Source organism: Aureobasidium namibiae (assembly GCF_000721765.1).
Source record: "Aureobasidium namibiae CBS 147.97 unplaced genomic scaffold scaffold_22, whole genome shotgun sequence".
NCBI classification, from domain to species: Eukaryota; Fungi; Ascomycota; class Dothideomycetes; order Dothideales; family Saccotheciaceae; genus Aureobasidium; species Aureobasidium namibiae.
In genome coordinates this window covers 23,782-42,328 of record NW_013581187.1, presented here as the reverse complement: position 1 = coordinate 42,328, position 18,547 = coordinate 23,782, and the positions used below count along the sequence as shown (strand labels likewise).

Here is an 18,547-nt window from a genome sequence, read left to right as displayed (position 1 = left end):
TGGCACATCAAATGTTCCATGATGGAAGGTAAGTAGAGTGCAAGCGTTAGTAGAGGCTTGTTGATAAAACATGTGCAGAACTCAGAACTACTGGCGAAACGCCTTGAATACTCTACTATTATCACCGAAGCACCCAGACGAAGTTCAGATCACAAAGTAGACGAATCATACACATCGTGAACGTAAGAATATCATCTTGATTAATCTGCAATGTAGCTATAACAGCTCTCAAAGCATCGGAAATACGGGAATGTGAATACAAATAAGAAATGCACAATCAATGTGCTGATCATATGAAGGCCGGGGGAGAATTTGCAACCATCTGTGCTTTCCTCGAGTTCAGGAAGTCGTCCACCATTCGCTGTCCAGGCGAAGATCCTTTGCTCTTCTTTGTGTCCTGCGTCGGCGTATAGAATGGAGGGATTGTTATGCCATCAATCATGCCAGTGGGCCTTGGGGGTGAGATGTTCTCTTTGCTGTCAGCAGCGTAAGGGCCCTCCGAGATCCGACGCAAGGTGTCGTCGAATGTGGTTGGTGCCACGGCTCTACGTCGAATGTTGATACTTGAAGCTTCCAAACTGCGGTTGTTCCGATACATCACGCGCAGGTCTAGTGCCGACTTTGGTGCCTTGACAGGTTCTTCTCTGCCAGCAGAGTCGATTTCTTTGGCTGCCGGACCATGACCATGTCGCGCAGAACGTGTGGCCAGGCTTGATTTCTCGCGTGCAAGCGCGCCTGTCGATTGACGTTCTCGGAGCGTTGATGAAGACAGCGTGGACCGGTCTGCGTCAGGCCGCTGACTTGCTTTGCTAGAAGTCCTTTCCATAACAGATGTCCCAGAACCTGAAGCAGATCTCTGGCCAGAAGACGTGCTCGAAGGATTGGTACGACGACCTGATGCTCTGCTCGATGATCTACCGGTCTCGATCAAAGGATATCTCTCGTTCATGATGCTTGAAGCTCGAGAACGTAGCTCAGGACGGCTCTTCGAGGCTTGGAGCATTGGTGAACTCTGTTGCAGGCTTTCGCTTGAATCGTGAGAGTTGCTGTTATTCATGAAGTAGTCAAGTCCGATCGCAACAGTATCCCCAATAGGTGCAGGTGTCATGGTAAAGTCTTCGATTTCTTTGCTGAACCAGGCTCTCCACTCATTACTTGGTTTGGGTGCGTAGGTGGAAGGTCCATTCACAGGTCGTGGGGGAGATTCAAGAGGATATCGCTTGACCTCGCGCCCGGTAATCGTAACAAAAGTGCCAACAGCATCAGGAGTGATGGACCTCGAGTATATACTGGGCGAAATGACCTGTTGTTGAATGTCATGAAGATCCGCACCGTTGCCAAACGTCGGTGCAGCAGCGTCGTAGGATTCGTGTCGGACAGTAACAGGCAAGCTGGAGCTGTTGACGTTCTCCAACGGTCGCAATTCGTATGCATTATCTCCCTTGATGCAATAACTGAGGGCTTGTGAAACAACGGGTGAGCCTTCCTCCAACGCAGCTTGCCAGCGATTTTCTAATCTCTCCACACGAGAAGCAATCTGCTCATCTGACGGCGCAATCGGACCTGCTTGGCGGCGCTTCTTCGAACGGATGCTTGGCGCGATGCTCCACCACGACGACTTCCGGGCGATTTGATGAGGTGGGTTGGGAGCTGGACGCGTAGGAGATTCGGGAACAGCAGGTTCTGGGGCGACGATCCGGATCGTCTCGGAGGCTGGCGATAGCGGTGGAGAGTCGTTAAACAAGACAGCAGGCATGTCAGGTTTGACATCCTCGACGACAATGGTCGGCATATCAGGGCCATTGATACGTTCCTGTAGTGCATCATACAGGCGCTTACTGTCCTCTGACTTACGTTGGAGGTTGGATTGGCTAGGTCGGCGAAGTGGAAGACGCAACGCTCGACCCAAGAAAGAGCCTGTCGATGGTTCCTGTGTAGTATAGACAAGAGCTGGTGTGGCTGTAGTCTCCTCAATCGAGGGAAGGCGTTTTCCATGACGTGAGACAGTCGAGTTGGACCAACTCGTGATTCGTGATTGTGTACTGGAAGAGGCACCTAGGGAGGAGAATGGTGACCTGGGCAGAGAGACTCCAACGTCGGGTCCAGCCGAGAAGCTGTCATCATTCGTCTTGTACACATCGAAATGCAGATTCCTGGCTTCTACATGCTGAGCAGGAAATTGTGACTGGACTCGCTTGGGTCTCGAGAGCAGCTTCTTGAATCTGCCTTTCAGCGAGTCCGAGACAGTCCGTCCTTTCTTGAGCTTTGCAGGAGCTGCCGACTTGTCCTCGGACTTGACCTCGATGGGCAGAGCAGTAGAGAAGATATTGTTGGATTCTTCGACGAAATTGTAGGGTGGTACAGACGTGTCAAACTGAATGGATGGTGCTGGAGTCGGCGATTTGGAGAAGCGTTTTCTTAAGGGAGCGGCGAAAGACTTTCTCGCGCGAACCTCCTTTTTGTGAAAGCCTTGCAGATAGGCATCCCAAGCAGCAGTCTTGATCTCGTCATCTGTCTGCAGGTCACGAGTCTGTCGTCTGGAGGTAGTGCTAAGTTGTGACTCTGACACATCCGTCAAGGTAACTGTAGGGTCGTTGGAAGCCTCAAGAGCAAAGCGATAGGGTGTATCCGGTAAGAGAGACTGCCGGTTTGCTGGACGCACAGGTATAGTTGCAGGAGCAGTCGCAGGTCCAGGGAGAAGACGAGGACGTTCGAGACGCTCAGGCTTCTGGGTAGATTTGCGTCGGTTGTCATCAAAATGGCTGCCCTCAGAGCGACGAGAGCGACGACGTTGAGGTCGGTCTCCTTGAGAGTGACGGTATGCGCGTGTGTAGGCTTCTACAGCTGCGACTTCTGCATACTTGGGCTCATTCGATATCGATGGCTCGAAGGGCCTATGGCTGCTCGAAGATGATTTGGCCCTACGTAGGCGTAGAGCAGCATCACTGTTAGCCCGAGACAGCATCGGAGCTTCCTTCGGGGTTGTTTGCTATGAGTTGGTGATGGTTACGAGAAAGCTAGGAAGACGTATGCGGCGATACCAATGCTTTGGTATGAGATGCATTTGTGTAATTGGTTTGATCAGTCATGAAGAAGGCAGAGGTCACCCTGTATTCTTTCGTGCCTGCACTTTGCAAGAGGCAAGAGGTCCTTAGATGCCCCTTCCCTTTCACCAAGGAGCTCTATACACCTCAAGGACTTACTTCCTGACAACAACGACAAAGTCACAATACCGTATTCGAAACACATACCTATGTATAGATTGTGTGATATACTCACGATTGGACAGTTGAAGTTCTCTTCATATATTTAGGAGCCTTGCACGAGTATGGGCACTCGAACGGCTTCAGAGCCAGGAAGACTATGTTGAAATTCTGCTGTCGCACCTCATTCTCAGGTCAAGGATGGTTCACATCCGCGCTATGCAATGGAACTTGTTGAACATCGAGTTGGTGGGGTCAATCCTGGAAGGACGACCTGTGCCAAGGAGCGGTGGAATCATTCATTCATGGCCGGATAACATTTCGCCGAGATGACCGAAAATGACTCGAAGCACAGGCCAGCCGTCAAGAGCTCTCCAGCCGAGGCACGTGAAGCTGGCTCGAAGTGGAAGGTGGCTGGTTTCGTGACGCACATGACGCCTCATCATCACCCTAGCGATTCGATACCCACCAGCCACTTTGAAAGACAGGACAAGTTGTTGTCTGGAAGAACCATCCATAATACTATGGGGTTACCATATTAAAGTGTATACATAATGAAATAATAAGGGATATGCAGCTGATTATCCTCCGTAAACCATGACAAAAGAAACAAGAGTATGCAACACATCAGAAATCGATGATATGTCGAGCCGTACTCCAATGCAATGTGGCTCCACCGAGGACGCCATACAAGCTCATTCAGTCATGCCTTGAGCGTCTACTCCGAAGATGCGAGGAACTCGTCAATCTCGGACTCGAGCTTGGCAGTGAGTCTGCTGATCTCCTTGCGAGCAGCCTCGAACGACTCTCTCATGTCCTCACGGATGGTCGAAGCATCCATCTCCTGGACCTTCTTGTAAGCCTTGTGGGCAGAGTCGGTCTTGGTGATAGCCTTGAGCTCCTCAAGACCGTACTCGCGCTGCGAGTTCTTGACCTTGTAGCCTCCGGCGGAGATGACCTCGGTGTAGTTGGCAGAGCCACCACCGTTCCAGGCAAGGATCTAGTTCGAATTAGTACAGAGCTGAGGCACGAAAAGATAGAGTTACTTACGTTGGCAGTGTCTGAGGGTACATCCTCGAGAGCACCAACAGTGGCGATGGAGAGAAGATCAGCCTTAAGCTTCTTGGGAGTGATTTCAGCAACGGCGTAGGCGGAGTTCTTGGAGGGCTGAAGGGACAGGAGGTAGGCGAGAAGACCAGCGATGTGGGGAGAGGCCATCGAGGTACCGGAGATAACGTTGGTGGCAGTCTCGCTGCCGATCCAGGTGGAAAGGATGTTGAGACCGGGGGCGAAAATGTCGTTGCACTTGCCGAAGTTGGAGAAGTAGGCACGCTCGTCGGCGAGAGTGGAGGCACCGACGGTGACAGCCTTCTCAGCAGCAGCAGGGGAGTATCTGCAAGAGTCGGCGTTGTCGTTACCCGCGGCAACAGCGAAGTGGATGCCGGCGTCGACAGCAGCGTTGACAGCCTGGTCAAGGAGAGCAGACTTGCCACCACCCAGACTCATGTTGGCAGCGCTGCCCTTGAAACCCTTTCTCTTGCCCTTCTTGGCCTTCTCGACCTGCTCGATGTGAGACTCGGCGGCGTACTCGACACCCTTGACGACATCGGACATTTGGCCTGAGCCGTTGGAGCGGAGGACCTTGACGGCCTTGACGTGGGCCTTCTTGGCAACACCGTACTTCTTGCCAGCGACGGTACCAGAGCAGTGAGTGCCGTGGCCGTTGCCGTCCTTGTCCTCATCACCCGAAGGGATGGTCTTGCCCCAAGAGGCACGGCCCTCGAAGTCGACGTGGTCAACGTTGGTTCCGGTGTCGATAACGTAGACATCGACACCCTCACCGCCGTCGGATGAGTAGAGGTACTTGTTGAATGTGCCGAAGGTCAGGCTGTCGCGGTGAGAAATACGAGCGAGACCCCAGGGAGCGCCCTTCTCGACGGCGGGGTCCTCGGACTTTGCGAGTGTGTGCATGACCTGGTCCTTCTCGACGAAGGCAACCTGAGAAACGACATGTCAGCAAAGCTCTGTTGGGCCGAAGGGGGTCAGGTGAGCGTAGGCAGCAGCTTAGAGATCGCCACAGAACTGGAGCAAACAGTTCGAAAACAAGTTTGGCCATGTTTCCGCGCCGTCTCGTGCGAAGCTGAGGAAAAATGAAAGAGAGATCGTGGGATCATGTGTACTTACATCGGGGTGCTTGCGGATGGCGTCGATGACGGACTCGTCAAAGTGACCTGAGTAGCCCTTCAGGCCTTCCATGTTGTATGTGTGCTTGAGACCGTCAAAGACAGTCTCGAGGAAAGGAGCCTGCGATCTCTTGCGGAGCTCGAGCTTAGAGTTCAAGGTCTGCTCGTGGATGTCCTGCACCCAGTTGTGGTGAGCGGCGGCGTCATGGTGGTCGACGTGGTCCTTGAAGGCGATAAGGTACGAGTCGGGGATGGTCTCGGCATCAACAGATGAGATGAGAGGAGCAGCATCGTTGTTGATGCTCTGGTGGCCAAAGGTGTCTGCCTTGATGACAGGCTTTGCAGCTGCCAGCAGCGGCAGGAGTGTAAGACCTGCGATACCCTTCATGATGAAGAGTGGATATGTGTATGTAGTTGGGAAGTGGATGCAGAAGAGAGGATGATAGAGAGGAGGTGGATGAAGGAGGGATGGAGTCGAGGATGAGTCGAGTTGATGAAGGACGAGGACCACCAGAGTGGGCGGCAGCTTGCCAATCTGGGGTCGTTATCGGAGGCCCGTGCTTACGCCGAAAACGTCATTTGACCTGATGGTCACGTTAACCACAGTTACCACACCATTGTTTCCACACTGGACGCTCAGTACTGGGCTCATGAATCACTGCAGACGCAGGGATAATCTCAATCAACTGGAATCTATGTATTGTAATTTACTTGTAGATAGAACACAAAGGAGCAAATAACTTGTAAAGACCGCACAAGGCAATGCTATCGGTGACTCGGGGGTGTCGTTATCGTCCGTCTGTCGCCTTGGAAATGTGGAGCTATCTGGCGCTAGTGCAAACGACTCTACACATTCGTCTGCGCGTGTGCCCTCTTCCTCGATTCACTGTTTAAGGCATCCGGTGCTGCGAAACATCGAACGCTCACGTGCGCCTCCACTGCAGTCGTTGTACCTGGCAACCTTACTGCTGCTATCTTCAGAGCCTTTCCAGCCTAGGTCTTCGGCCCATCCCTTTTGCTATCTTCTTGGCTGGTGTATGCTCCACCTGCAAAGCCGCAGTCAAGCAACCATTCTACTTTGCGGGGTCGTCACTTGACTGCTTGATCGAGTCCGGAGAGAACGCCATCGGATTCCGGATTACCTGCCCCTTGCGCAATCACAGTCACTTCCGGAGCAATGACATCGTTAGCTGTTCACTCTGTATATATCGATCAGGACCGTTAATACCAAAATGGACAATCGATCTCCCACCCCCCGCCGGTATAGATCATCTACCAGCAACTCCAGTCCACCAACACAAGTCAGGACAAGTGCTCTCGCTTCACTTGTTCAAAGATTATCGAACCTCACGCACATCACTGCTGAATCGCTACGGAGTGCCCATGATGATCTCATCAGACTGTCTATCTTCTTTGATGACAATGACCAGAATGATGTCCAAGACCAGTTTCGTCAGATTCGAGGCTTCCAGGCGATTCTTCAAGTTCTAGAGTCAGCGGTCCAATACGCAGAAGCACAGGGAGAACCGAAGAACATCTCTTCGGAAGAGAACTTCGTCCAAGTTGGTGTCGATGTGCTAAATATCTTGACCCAAGCACTGCGTCGGCACCATGGCAACTCTCGCTACTTTACCAAGCGAGTCTCTGGGGGAGGATGGCAAGCTCTACGCCACCTTGTTCAACACGTTTCTTCCATTATCGCCAACTCTGTCTGTAACAAGAACAGTTTTAACAATTTGCTGAGGCTGTTTGGTGCTACACTGGCATTGGCGCTTGGAGACAATGCGTGCAACAACATATTAAAGCCTTTGTGGCTCGACAAGCCGGACGTCATGGAGGCGGAGCTGAATGGAAATGCATCTCAAGCAGCTGAGGCCGCCGCAAACACATCAACGCCAGAGAGAATGCAGAGCCTAGTTCGTGATTGCTTTGACGAAAATGAGCGGCTCCTCAACTCAGAGGCTGTGACCATCATGTCAGACTTCTATGCACTATCTCGGGAAGGGACTTCGAGCAAAGATTCAGCTATCTTGCCGATTGCCGTCTTGACTGTCCTTGATTGCCTCGTTGGTACAGCAGAAAGCAACAGAGTTGTAGTCCATGACGCCGGCACTTTGTCGGTCCTGTTGCCTTACTTGACTGGCAAAGACATGGATAAATACGAGGCTGCTCTGCTACGAAAGCTGTGCAAATCGTTACTTCCACTTGGAACACGTCGTCTGGAAGAGACAGCTCAAATATTCAAACTAGCTTGCGAAGATGATTCGGCGAAGGAAATACTGCTGGAAGTTTTGCAACAGTCTAAGCAGCCTCCCGCTATCCAATTCGACTTGTCACATTCTGGACATTGCTCAATCGAGCTCGCGTCATTGCCACGGCCCTTTCCTCCTACTACCGGATATACGTTCTCGTCCTGGATCAAGATTGACCAATTCGACTCGGACTGCCACACCACTATATTCGGAGCATTTGACGCCAGCCAAACATGTTTTGTTCTCGTCTATATTGAGAAGGAAACTCACCAGCTCATATTGCAGACGTCAGTCACTGCGAAGAGACCCAGTGTGCGCTTCAAAAAGTTTAGATTCGGAGCCAGAGAGTGGTACCATATTGCCATAGTGCATCGCCCCTCTAGAACAAGCGGCTCAAATCCAGCTATACTATATGTCAACGGACGGTGCATAGAAGAGCAGCATTGTCCGTACCCAGAAGCGCCTCCGCTGATCCCGGAGGTTCGTGCTCCTGTGCCTTCTCAGGTCGTTAATACCACTCGAAGACCGGTCCAAGCTTTCTTTGGCACGCCACAAGACCTTGCTTCTCAAGCAGTCGACCGTGTCTTGAGGCTGAAGTGGTCATTGGCAAGTGCTTACTTGATTGACGCGTCCCTTTCTCCGGAGTTGGTCGCGGTTCATCAAAAACTCGGTCCTCGATATTGTGGCAATTTCCAAGACTGCGTGGGACCTTTCTTGACTTATCGGGCTTCTGCCGAGCTCAATAGGTACAACGAGATGCTGCACGCAGACAAAGACGATAAGTCCCAGATTGTCAAGGCTACGCAATCTCAGGGTAGTGAACTCCTCCCTGAAGGCAAACTCTTGATCAGTATGTCGGCTTCGATGATTGTGGACATGAACGGTCTTCTCGCCAATGGTATAAACATTGTAGATATGCTAAGTGACAAGGCCGCGGCACATCTGCAGTCTCTCACGCGCAACGGCAATCCGCTATTGCTCAACGCGGCCCGACCTACCATCAACGAAGCTATCACGAGGTCTTACGGAGCAGCTGTTGTTACTGGTAGCCCTATCCTGACTCTCACTCGTGGCTTGGATGATGGCAGTTGGCAGATCGGTGGCTGTTTGCCTATCAATATGAAGATCATCCAGAGTGCATCAACTGCCGACTCGCTTGTGACATCAGTTGAGATTCTGTTCCAATGTGTATTGGACAACTGGCGAACCAGCGAAGTCATGGAGAAAGACAATGGTTTTGGTATCCTGGCAGTTTTGTTACGAGAGAAGCTTGGTATATATACCAATGGCCCTGGGAGCAATAGGAGTACCCCGGTAGCGAAAACCATGCAACAAAGGGAGGAGTTGGCAGCAAGGCTCCTTGAAGTTGTGCTTGCCTTTGTCGGCTACGACGTTAAGAATCCTCACAACTCTTTGCTCGTCAACCCCATGGCTTACCGAGTTCTGCTTGTGGATTTCGACACCTGGCGCACGATAAGCATCGAAACTCAAAAGCTCTACTACCAACAAATAGCTGGATTTGTCTGGAAGAACAACAATCAGACCTTTAACATGAAACGTTACAACAAGATGAGAGTGGTGCGCAGGTTTCTAGACGCCCTCAAAGTCGATTCAATCAGTTCTGAGGTATTGCCTGAGATTTTGCATGCTTTGCAAGCTCTTAGCTTATGTAAGACGGCACATCTCAATCATCGGGATATTGCTACCTTCATCACCTATGCGTTACATGACAACAGAGCCTTGCAGTCAGCCAACCCATTTCTGAGATCTCCCCGCAACAGATCGACATCAATCAAGCTTTCATCTCCTAGATTAATCACGCCCGAGGCGCTTAGCCCTAATTCGGGGTCGCCAGGTATAGCTAGGCTCAGTCAATTGAGTCTTGGTGTCAGTGTCGTCGAGACCTATTCAGAGGTGCTTTGTGGTTTCGAGACCAACACACATATCAAGCGTTTTGATCAGCAAGTTCCTACACGCTGGATCCTCCATCTGTTGGCAGAGCCTGATTCTCGCGTTGTGGGCTCTGCGCTATCAATCATATCAAGAGCAATTGTGGAAATACCAAGCTTCAAGTCAAAATTTGCCGAGAAGAACAATGGCTTCACGACACTACAAGCCAGACTTAGGAGCCACTGGAGATCTCCAAGGGTCTGGATGGGATGTTTTGCTATCCTATTCGGTCGTCCATTCGTCTCTCAACACGACCCTGGAGAGCTCACCATCTTCCACCTCATGGAAGCATTCATGCAGCAAGGAGAAACCGAGATCAGGCATCCTGAGATCTTCCCAGCGATAGCCGGTATGTTGGAAGCAAGTCTGAGGACCATAGTAAAGGACTCAGCAAATCCAAACGACAACGAAAACTTCCCTGAGTTGCACTCGATCCCAAAGACCATAGTCCAGTTCCTTACAGACGTACACTCCCGGAGTAAGTCGTTCCGAGACTTTGCCGTCGACTCCCACTATGTACAGGAATTGCTTTTTGTACTGTTCCCACTCATAACAAGTGCGGATCGACTCAGTGCATCCGCAGAACTGGCTTCCGAAAGCCCGCTGAACTTCCAAGGACGGGAAGTTGTTTTACGACCTCATTCCAATTCACTTGGTGAGCGACCGGCTGTACTCAGAAGCGGTTCAAGCAGAACGCTGCCTACCCAAAATCGCCCGAACCAACTTCAGATTCCTCGCAGGACATCGTCTTTCGTATTTGTCAATCCTGGCGCGTCAGAAGTCAAACAGTCTACTGTATCCACACGTTTCAACGCAATAATGTCCCCCACAACAAGCAAACCAGTCAAGATCAACGTCGGCAACGCGGTTGTCGAATCGTTGCTTGAGCTTGTAGTCATGGTATACCTCGAACAAGTTTCCCAGCGCAAAGACTTTGCAGGCTTTGGTCTGTTTCTCAAAGTACCGCCAGGCTTCCAGGAACACCAAGCATACTTTGAATCATACGTTCTGCTTCACACCATGCATCAATTATGGAACCATCTTCAGCTAAACCAAGAATTAATGGTTGAGCCAAGAACTCTAACGAACTTAGCTCGATACAGCTTGCATATGGCAGAGGCTGTTTTTGAAGGCTGGTTCATTGAGGGAGCCCAGCCGCTGCTGGACTTTACAGGCAAGGCACTGGAGTATCTGCAACAGCCAGCCGTGTCGTCGACAAAGGGCGTACGACTGTGTTCACAAGCAGTATCAACACTTCGTTCAGTGTTTCTTCGCGTCACACTCCTTCGCCTGTCCGAACTCGACGAAGTTGAGGATGACACTGACGCTCTTGACTTCCTGAGAAAGATGACTTACTGGCAAACCATCCTGTTTTCACCGCAGAACCAGGAACTCCCTTTCATCAGGCTGATTTGTTATCTACTGTATATCAAGATGACCTCGCCGTCGTCTGCGGTGCGGCATGCTGCAGCTTCGTTATGGAGAATGCTGCTTGTGCAAAAGCCGACAGAAGCCGCGACTATTCTCATACAGAACGCGGACCCGAATCAACGACACATCTCCACAGGATTGATCAAGCTTGCTGCCCACGACGACGACGAACTTCTGCAATGGATTGATCAGAATCGAAAACCCCTCGACGAGTTCTTCCATGAGACTATGTCGAGATTCTGGGATGAGTTTGTAGGCTCCGAGAACCAGAAGACCGAAGAGTCTGCCAAGAACCGCCTTGCTAAGCGTAAGGAGAAGCTGAAACAATGGAAGACGACCGAAGCCGAGCTTGATAATGTCGCACATCGATTTGAGGTATCCACCAGGCATTGGCGGTCGAACATCCATTCTCAGGAGCGACTGAAGTATCAGGGCGCGCTTCAAGACCAGCAAGAGAATTTGAACCACATACAAACGGTTATTGCTAGACTGGAAAGTCTCTTGAAGCAGCCCTCGGGTATATTCCCTGAGAGGGAACCGTTCAAATGGCAACTCGACCAGACCGAGTCGCGCAATAGAATGCGTATACGAATCGTGCCAGATTTACGACGGGATCAAGAAACTTTTCAGCCGAAGCGTAAAGGTTCTGAGCGTATCTCGCAAACGAAGCTGAAGATTGACACACGGTCTCGCCAAAGTTTGTTAGAAGACATTGTTTCGGCGGAGCCTACCCCACGGACGCCTGCTAATTTCGACGCGCCACATTTCGACAATGCTCCATTGACACCAAGGGATGATTCTATCTCGAATTCTGCACTGCTCGACGGCGAGTTCGAGATGGTAGACGACCCCAAAGATGGCGAGGAAGGTTTCGAAGACAAGAATCGTAAAGTCCTCAAGAGCTTACAGCGCGGTGATCGTGTACAAAACATTTGTAACGTCTCTCGTGTGGTTGGTCTGGAGGCTTTCGAGGGTCTCTTGATCATCGGCAAAAAATGCCTATATCTTCAAGACGAAATGTTCCAAAGATCCGATGGAGAGATCGTCAGCGTTGTTCACGCCCCCGACGAAGAACGTGATCCTTATGTTCAACTGATCTCAGGAAAAGAGGTCAAGACCAAACGAAAGCAACGCGCAGAGAGAGAACCTGCAAGACATTGGACCTGGCAAGAACTATTACACATCTCAAAACGTCGCTTCCTGTTCCGAGATGTCGCATTGGAAGTCTTCTTCACCGATGGTCGCAGCTACCTCTTGACATTCATGACGCCTTCAGCACGCAACGACGTTTACTCGAATCTCGCAGGAAAATCGCCACTTGTATACGGCTCACTGTCCTCTCTGCCTGCCGAGGACGCTTGGAGACTCGACTCGCTGAGAAATCCGGAAGAAACGCCACAGAGCTTCGGCTCCAAGTTTGCCAATGTCTTCAACTCAACATCAACCAACGCAGCGACTCGACGATGGACCCGTGGCGAGATATCGAACTTCCAATATCTCATGCTTATCAACAACATGGCCGGTAGAACTTTCAACGACCTCACGCAATATCCTGTGTTCCCTTGGATTCTTGCAGACTATACTAGCGAGGAGCTAGACTTGACGGACCCTCGAAGTTTCCGAGATCTCTCCAAGCCGATGGGCTGTCAACACCCTGCACGCGAGTCCGAGTTCCGCGAGCGTTACCGTGCTTTTGCTGAGATGGGCGACGAACACTCTCCACCTTTCCACTATGGTACTCATTACTCGTCGGCCATGATCGTTTCATCATATCTCATTCGATTGCCACCATTCGTACAGTCATACTTGTTGCTCCAAGGTGGCAACTTTGATCATGCAGATAGATTATTCGACTCGATTGAGAAGGCCTGGTTATCTGCATCCAAAGAGAACATGACTGATGTTCGTGAATTGACACCAGAATTCTTCTGTCTGCCCGAGTTCTTACAAAATATAAATGGGTATGACTTTGGCCAAAAGCAAGGCAGCGGTCAGACTATCAACGATGTCGTTCTTCCACCTTGGGCTAAGGGTGACCCACACATCTTCATCGCCAAGCATAGAGAGGCACTCGAAAGTCCGTATGTCAGCCAACACCTCCAGGAATGGGTTGATCTTATCTTTGGATACAAACAGCGTGGAGAAGCAGCACTCGAAGCCACGAATGTGTTCCACCATCTTTCGTATCAAGGTGCGAAGGATTTGGATTCTATGCAAGATGAAGTCGAGAAGCTCGCGACCATTGGTATCATTCACAACTTTGGACAAACGCCTCACCAGGTCTTCCAGCGTGCGCATCCAAGAACAGAGGAAGATAAGCACAGAGTGGAGAGGCTTGACACTATCGCAGAGTCCTTGATCAAGCTACCGTTCCCTTTGTATGAGAGCCACGAAAAAGTCACGGCGTTGACGTATTCGGCCAGCCAAGAGCGTCTGTTACATTCTCCTCCGTGCAAGCTCAACGTCCCACCAGCTTGTAAGAGCTATCTCCAATGGGGCTTTGCAGATAACAGTCTTCGATTCTTCACTGCCGATAACAGAAGAATGCTCGGTCTGTATGAGAACCTACACATTGGACAGATCAGCACCGCTCTGTTCGCAGACTCAAAGACACTTATCACGGGAGGAGCGGATAGCACGATTGGCGTATGGACCATCGGCTTCAGCTCAGACTCGGCAGACATCCAGTCAAGGACCTACCTCTTCGGCCATCGCACGCCTGTTAGCGTCCTTGCAGCCTCACGCGCTTTCAGCACTCTGGTATCTGCGTCGGTTGACGGTCAAGTATTTCTCTGGGATCTCAATCGCTTTGACTGCGTGCGTGTGCTTCAGGAAGCGAACAACGGCAGTCGTACAATTCAGTGTGCCCAGGTCAATAACTTGACTGGACACATTGTATTGTGCAGTGGAGCATTCGTACGCGTACTAACATTGAATGGACACCTTCTTGTCGAACAGAAAGTCTGCGATGCTGAAGATGACGAAATCACCTGCTGTGCTTTCTACGAAGGCGCTGCCAATGAGTGGGTAGAGCGTGTGTTGCTCTTCACGGGCCACAAACGTGGCATTGTAAATGTAAGTCTCCAGGCAATGTATCGAACAGGCTTGTCAGAGCTAATATTGTCATCAGGTCTGGTCACTCGTCACACTTCGTGATGGAGCATGGCATCTTCAACTCATCAAAAGGTTGATGCATGTTGAGCCCACACGCGGTGAGCCAAATGTCCAAGTTCCGACAATCACTTGTGTTCTGCCCATGTCACAAGTTGTGTATACTGGTGATGAAGATGGTAAAGTCGTAAGTTTGTAGATTGATCACAGATGGATAGCTTGATTACTGACTTTTCTTCCTCAGTACGAATGGAATTGTGTGCAGAGACATGGAGCCGGGCCTTTTGCTGGCTGGCGATGAGTATAGAGATATAGACTCCAGAGATACAAGCGACACAGACCTGTTGATCAGGTTGCAAAACAGCAAGGGAAGGTGGAATGGGGTCATTGATTATTCTTTAATACGTTGGAAAAGTTACCCTTGGAATGGAGTTCTTGCCATTTCTTATTTTGGTTGTTTTCGTACGTTGACACTTTTCTCTCCACCCAAGGAAGGTGTCAGTCTTTTTATTGCGCCTTCCTCTAACAATCGTGGACACCTTTTGCTCATGACCGCGTCCTCCTCCATCCCACATCCAAACATTTGTCCCGTCACAACATCATCCTGTTCCTCGTCGTTATCATGCAACCTCTTACCTGATGAACACACATCACCCACATATACTCAGGCCTCCATCGTTCATCCAACATGAATGTCAATGTGATTCTGCTTCGAATTGAGGCGGTGCGAAGACTTGCAGAAAGACGGCGGAACGAACTTCGCCTCGAGCACCAAGCTGCTTTTAGATACCACCCTCCTACTCATAATGAGAGCGTCTCGCCCAAGACAAAAATGTCCAACGTTGAAGCCTGGCGTAAACATTCTGCCCTTCAGTACGGTTCTCCATCAACGCCCAATCCTCCCAGCAGTCAGAACTCTCACCATCGTTCGTCAGAGACAGTTGGTCTCTACCGCCAAAATCATCTTCAGCATGTTCACAAACATTTTACATCGACCAAACGCGGCTTTGAGCAGCCATCTATAACCCAACCCGCCAAGAGACCCTGACCTGACCCTGGAGCCTATGCGTTCAAGCACAGTCTGACCCACTTTGACAAAAGCAACATCTGCTCTGACAGTAGTGAAATCACTGAAGGAAGCGAGTATTGCGATCGAGCACTATAAAGTAGTGGTGCATCTCCTTCGGAATGTTATATTCATGTTGTACGACAGACTCGGAAAGGATTATATCTTTATGTGGCTTCTCTTGTCTCGCTTCTTCTTCCTTTGTTACTAGATAGCAATCAATAATCTGACTGTACCCATATCGTACGTTCTCTCGGACGGCTCGAAGGACTCAACGAAGAGCCTAAGACGCTGGGGAGGTCTGCCAGAGTCAGGATATTGTTCAAATTCAACTAGATTGATGAGCTATAAAGTCTGGTCTCTATCTACATAAGCCACAGCATAGCTCCAAGCACAACAGACGGAACCAACTTGACCCAATCTGATGACCACTTGCCAGCGTCGTTAGTAGTCTGTTGAAACGGAGGTGCGCTGCCAGTGACGGTGCCATTCGAAGGCACACCTCCAAACGCAATCTTGAAGACCCAACTGTACTCATCAGCAGCGACAACAGCATCGCTGATCGTCAACTCCAGACTTCCATTACTCAACAACCTCGATGGAACAACACTACCGCTCATATTGCCGCCCACAATGGTGACTTGATCGCCAGCAACGTAGGGAACAGGGCTATCCAGAACCAGCGTAGCGTTGGGCGCATACAAAGTCAAGATGTAGAACGCATCCGGCGTCTGCGTAAACCTCACAGTCTCTCCCTCCTCAGGAGTGATGAACCAATACGTCGTGTTGAAAATTGCCTCTCCGTGCCCTTTGATCCACTTACCCGCCTCCCTGAGATTTTCCTTTTCGATATCCACAATAGTGCCATTAGCCTGAGGGCCAATATCGAGCAGGAAATTGCCGTTCTTGCTGACGATATCGATGAGAGAGGTTACGATTTCAGTAGGGGTGATGTAGGCGGAGATGGGTGTTGCGCGGTTGTAGCCGTAGGAAAAGGGATCCATGCCGAGGTTTGACTCCCATTTTCTCATTTGCACGGCTTCGTATTTGGCGTATTCCGGGGTGTCGAAGTCGCCGGGGAGGCCGCAGCGGTTGTTGATTAGGACTTGTTTGCCTTGGGCGGCCATGTCGTTGAAGTATTTTGACGAGAACTCTGCAGTCAGGTTGGGGCCTCCGATGTCACACCACATGATTTCTGTGCCCATCGAAGCCAAGATTTCCATCTCGGGGAGAATGAGATCAGAGACAAAGTCGTCTACATACACGTAGCCAGTGTAAGGAAGTGTCTCGTTGGTGTAAGGATTAGTTGCATTGCCGCCAGGCCATGCAGCGCCTTTGGAATCGCCGAACCCATACTTCTTGTAGTCGGGATGGAACCATTCAGGTACCGAGAAGTAGGTGGCTTTGTGGAGATGTGGCTGATATTCATCTGCAGCATCGAACAGCATCTGCAGCAAATTCTTGTGTGGAACTTGAGCCACGCTGGTTCGCTTGGTGATGTTGGCCGGGATGTCGAAGAGAGCATATCCTTCGTGATGCTTCGATACTTGAACGAAGTACTGAGCACCGGCATCGGCAAAGAGATCAACCCATTCTTTGGGATCGTAGAACTCTGTCGTGAAGTTTTGGATAAAGTCGTCGTATACATGATCCGGACCGTATGTGTCAAGGTTGTATTGGTAGAAACCTGCATCGTTCGAGCTATCAGGGCCTTGGTTCATGTACCACCAATACCACTCGGCATATTGTTCTGTCATTTGTCAGCGAGGCTTATCGTCAAGTGACCATTTAGGATAGATTCTTACCCTTCTCGCCAGAATTGCCCCAACCGGGGACAGCGTACACACCCCAGTGGATAAAGATGCCGTACTTTCCGCCTGTGTACCAAGAGGGGCTTTCATGGGCGTAGATACTCTCGTATGTTGCTTCGTAGGAACCGATGCCAAAGGTTGCGTTGAACGTCGAACTCGCCTGCACACCGGCACCCGTGACACGTAAAGTGGCTTCGCCAGTGCTACCAGGCTCTGTCCCGTCGGCATTGACCACCCCAACACGAACGGTGGCTCTGTCTCCAGGACGAAGTCTATTGATCACCCCAGGTTGTACAGTTGTTATGCCTGGGGCTTCGACTGCAACTTTGACACTGTTGTTTGCAAGAATCCAGTCATCTCCTGTGTTCACCACGATGGCCTCGAATATCTGAGTCTTGTTCGTTCCTTCCATCCAAAGTTGTGTCGATCGTGCTTGCTGAATCTCAAGACTGATTCCGGCACCATTTGCCGTGACGAGCGAAACTGAGAATATGTGCAAGCGAGTGTTTTGTGCAGCACCGCCCGGTCCAGTTGCGGCGCCAGAGGTGACATTTGGAAGTGTGACACTAGAGACTTGTTTCGTAGAGTCGAGCCAGTTGACGGACTGGTACACCATTGAACGATTATAGTCGATGGTGCTGTTAGTGAGATAGTACGGGAAGACTACATCGCCGCCGTAAGGATAAGGCCATGACCAGAAAGGGTCTACGAGGATGGGTCCAGAACTAGTGGTGTTGTCCGTGTAGGTCACGTTAACGTAACCAGTAGCCACGGCAGATTCCGCAGCTACCAGCATAGAGATACTGGAGTAACGACCCTGAGGCGGAGTGATGACTTGTCCTTGAGCAAGCACATTGTCATGACCGGACTCGTTGTACTGCGGGAATATGTAGTTGACACCTCCATAGGTGAAGTTGCTATCGGGCAAGTACTGGGCAGGGTAGCCGGAGTGGATGCCGTCGAAGTCGGCATCGCCAGGCGTCATGGCAAAGGCACGATTATTGACCAAGGGTGAGAGATCGATTGGTACAGATGTAGCATGACTGCCGACTTGTAGACCTGCATTTTTGGGATTGATAACCAGGCCTCCTTGACCAAGAGCCAGAGGGACGAGGCCAAGCAAAGCAAGCTTCAAGGGAGTTGAAGCAGACATGGTGTGTGTGTGTTGTATCACATATGGAAAGAAAGCAGCCGCAGGACTATATACTTGTAACTTATCTTGAAGATGGTCTTGATGAGCAAAGCATGGCTAAATGCATCGGGTATCATGTCTCGAATGAGTTGATCGTCGGGCATGAAGCATAATTGAGGTAGCATAGTCGAGTGGGGGGCGGGGTAGGGAATAGAAACAGATGGATGCGAGGACGGAGGCATAAATGTCAAGGTAGCATTCGAGATGACCCCAGTCGAGGTAGCATGCAGAAGTATGATATGATAACCCACATTGATTGCCGATACGATAGTCTAGTAGCATTCTACAAAGTCAATGGCGGAGATATGGATTGTACAAGGCAACAAGGCACGACCCACTGGCCGCCCG

The 18,547-nt window shown here is 50.6% G+C and overlaps 6 protein-coding genes across 6 annotated transcripts; 2 read left to right on the top strand and 4 right to left on the bottom strand.

Annotated features, from left to right (window-relative positions):
- Window positions 1-289: 289 nt before the first annotated feature.
- M436DRAFT_76341 (uncharacterized protein) lies at window positions 290-3,064 on the bottom strand (the record flags this gene model as incomplete). The annotated part of the gene is made up of 2 exons (XM_013567874.1): window positions 290-2,974; window positions 3,011-3,064. 2 exons carry the CDS (start codon window positions 3,062-3,064, stop codon window positions 290-292), a joined length of 2,739 nt encoding a protein of 912 aa, XP_013423328.1.
- Window positions 3,065-3,921: 857 nt separating this feature from the next.
- M436DRAFT_56681 (subtilase) lies at window positions 3,922-5,774 on the bottom strand (the record flags this gene model as incomplete). Its single annotated transcript, XM_013567791.1, has 3 exons — window positions 3,922-4,203; window positions 4,254-5,201; window positions 5,388-5,774. The coding sequence occupies 3 exons, from the start codon at window positions 5,772-5,774 to the stop codon at window positions 3,922-3,924; spliced, it is 1,617 nt and encodes a 538-aa protein (XP_013423245.1).
- A 1,762-nt stretch (window positions 5,775-7,536) lies between these two features.
- Window positions 7,537-14,431, top strand: M436DRAFT_56998 (beach-domain-containing protein; the record flags this gene model as incomplete). Its single annotated transcript, XM_013567843.1, has 4 exons — window positions 7,537-9,383; window positions 9,450-14,094; window positions 14,150-14,317; window positions 14,375-14,431. 4 exons carry the CDS (start codon window positions 7,537-7,539, stop codon window positions 14,429-14,431), a joined length of 6,717 nt encoding a protein of 2,238 aa, XP_013423297.1.
- A 387-nt stretch (window positions 14,432-14,818) lies between these two features.
- M436DRAFT_67473 (uncharacterized protein) lies at window positions 14,819-15,178 on the top strand (the record flags this gene model as incomplete). Its single annotated transcript, XM_013567851.1, has 1 exon — window positions 14,819-15,178. The coding sequence occupies one exon, from the start codon at window positions 14,819-14,821 to the stop codon at window positions 15,176-15,178; it is 360 nt and encodes a 119-aa protein (XP_013423305.1).
- Window positions 15,179-15,561: 383 nt separating this feature from the next.
- Window positions 15,562-17,623, bottom strand: M436DRAFT_56645 (glycoside hydrolase; the record flags this gene model as incomplete). Its single annotated transcript, XM_013567783.1, has 2 exons — window positions 15,562-16,946; window positions 17,002-17,623. 2 exons carry the CDS (start codon window positions 17,621-17,623, stop codon window positions 15,562-15,564), a joined length of 2,007 nt encoding a protein of 668 aa, XP_013423237.1.
- Window positions 17,624-17,695: 72 nt separating this feature from the next.
- On the bottom strand, window positions 17,696-18,016 carry M436DRAFT_13727 (uncharacterized protein; the record flags this gene model as incomplete). The annotated part of the gene is made up of 1 exon (XM_013567777.1): window positions 17,696-18,016. A coding segment is annotated over one exon (321 nt), but the record flags the coding sequence as incomplete, so codon positions are not given.
- Window positions 18,017-18,547: the final 531 nt, after the last annotated feature.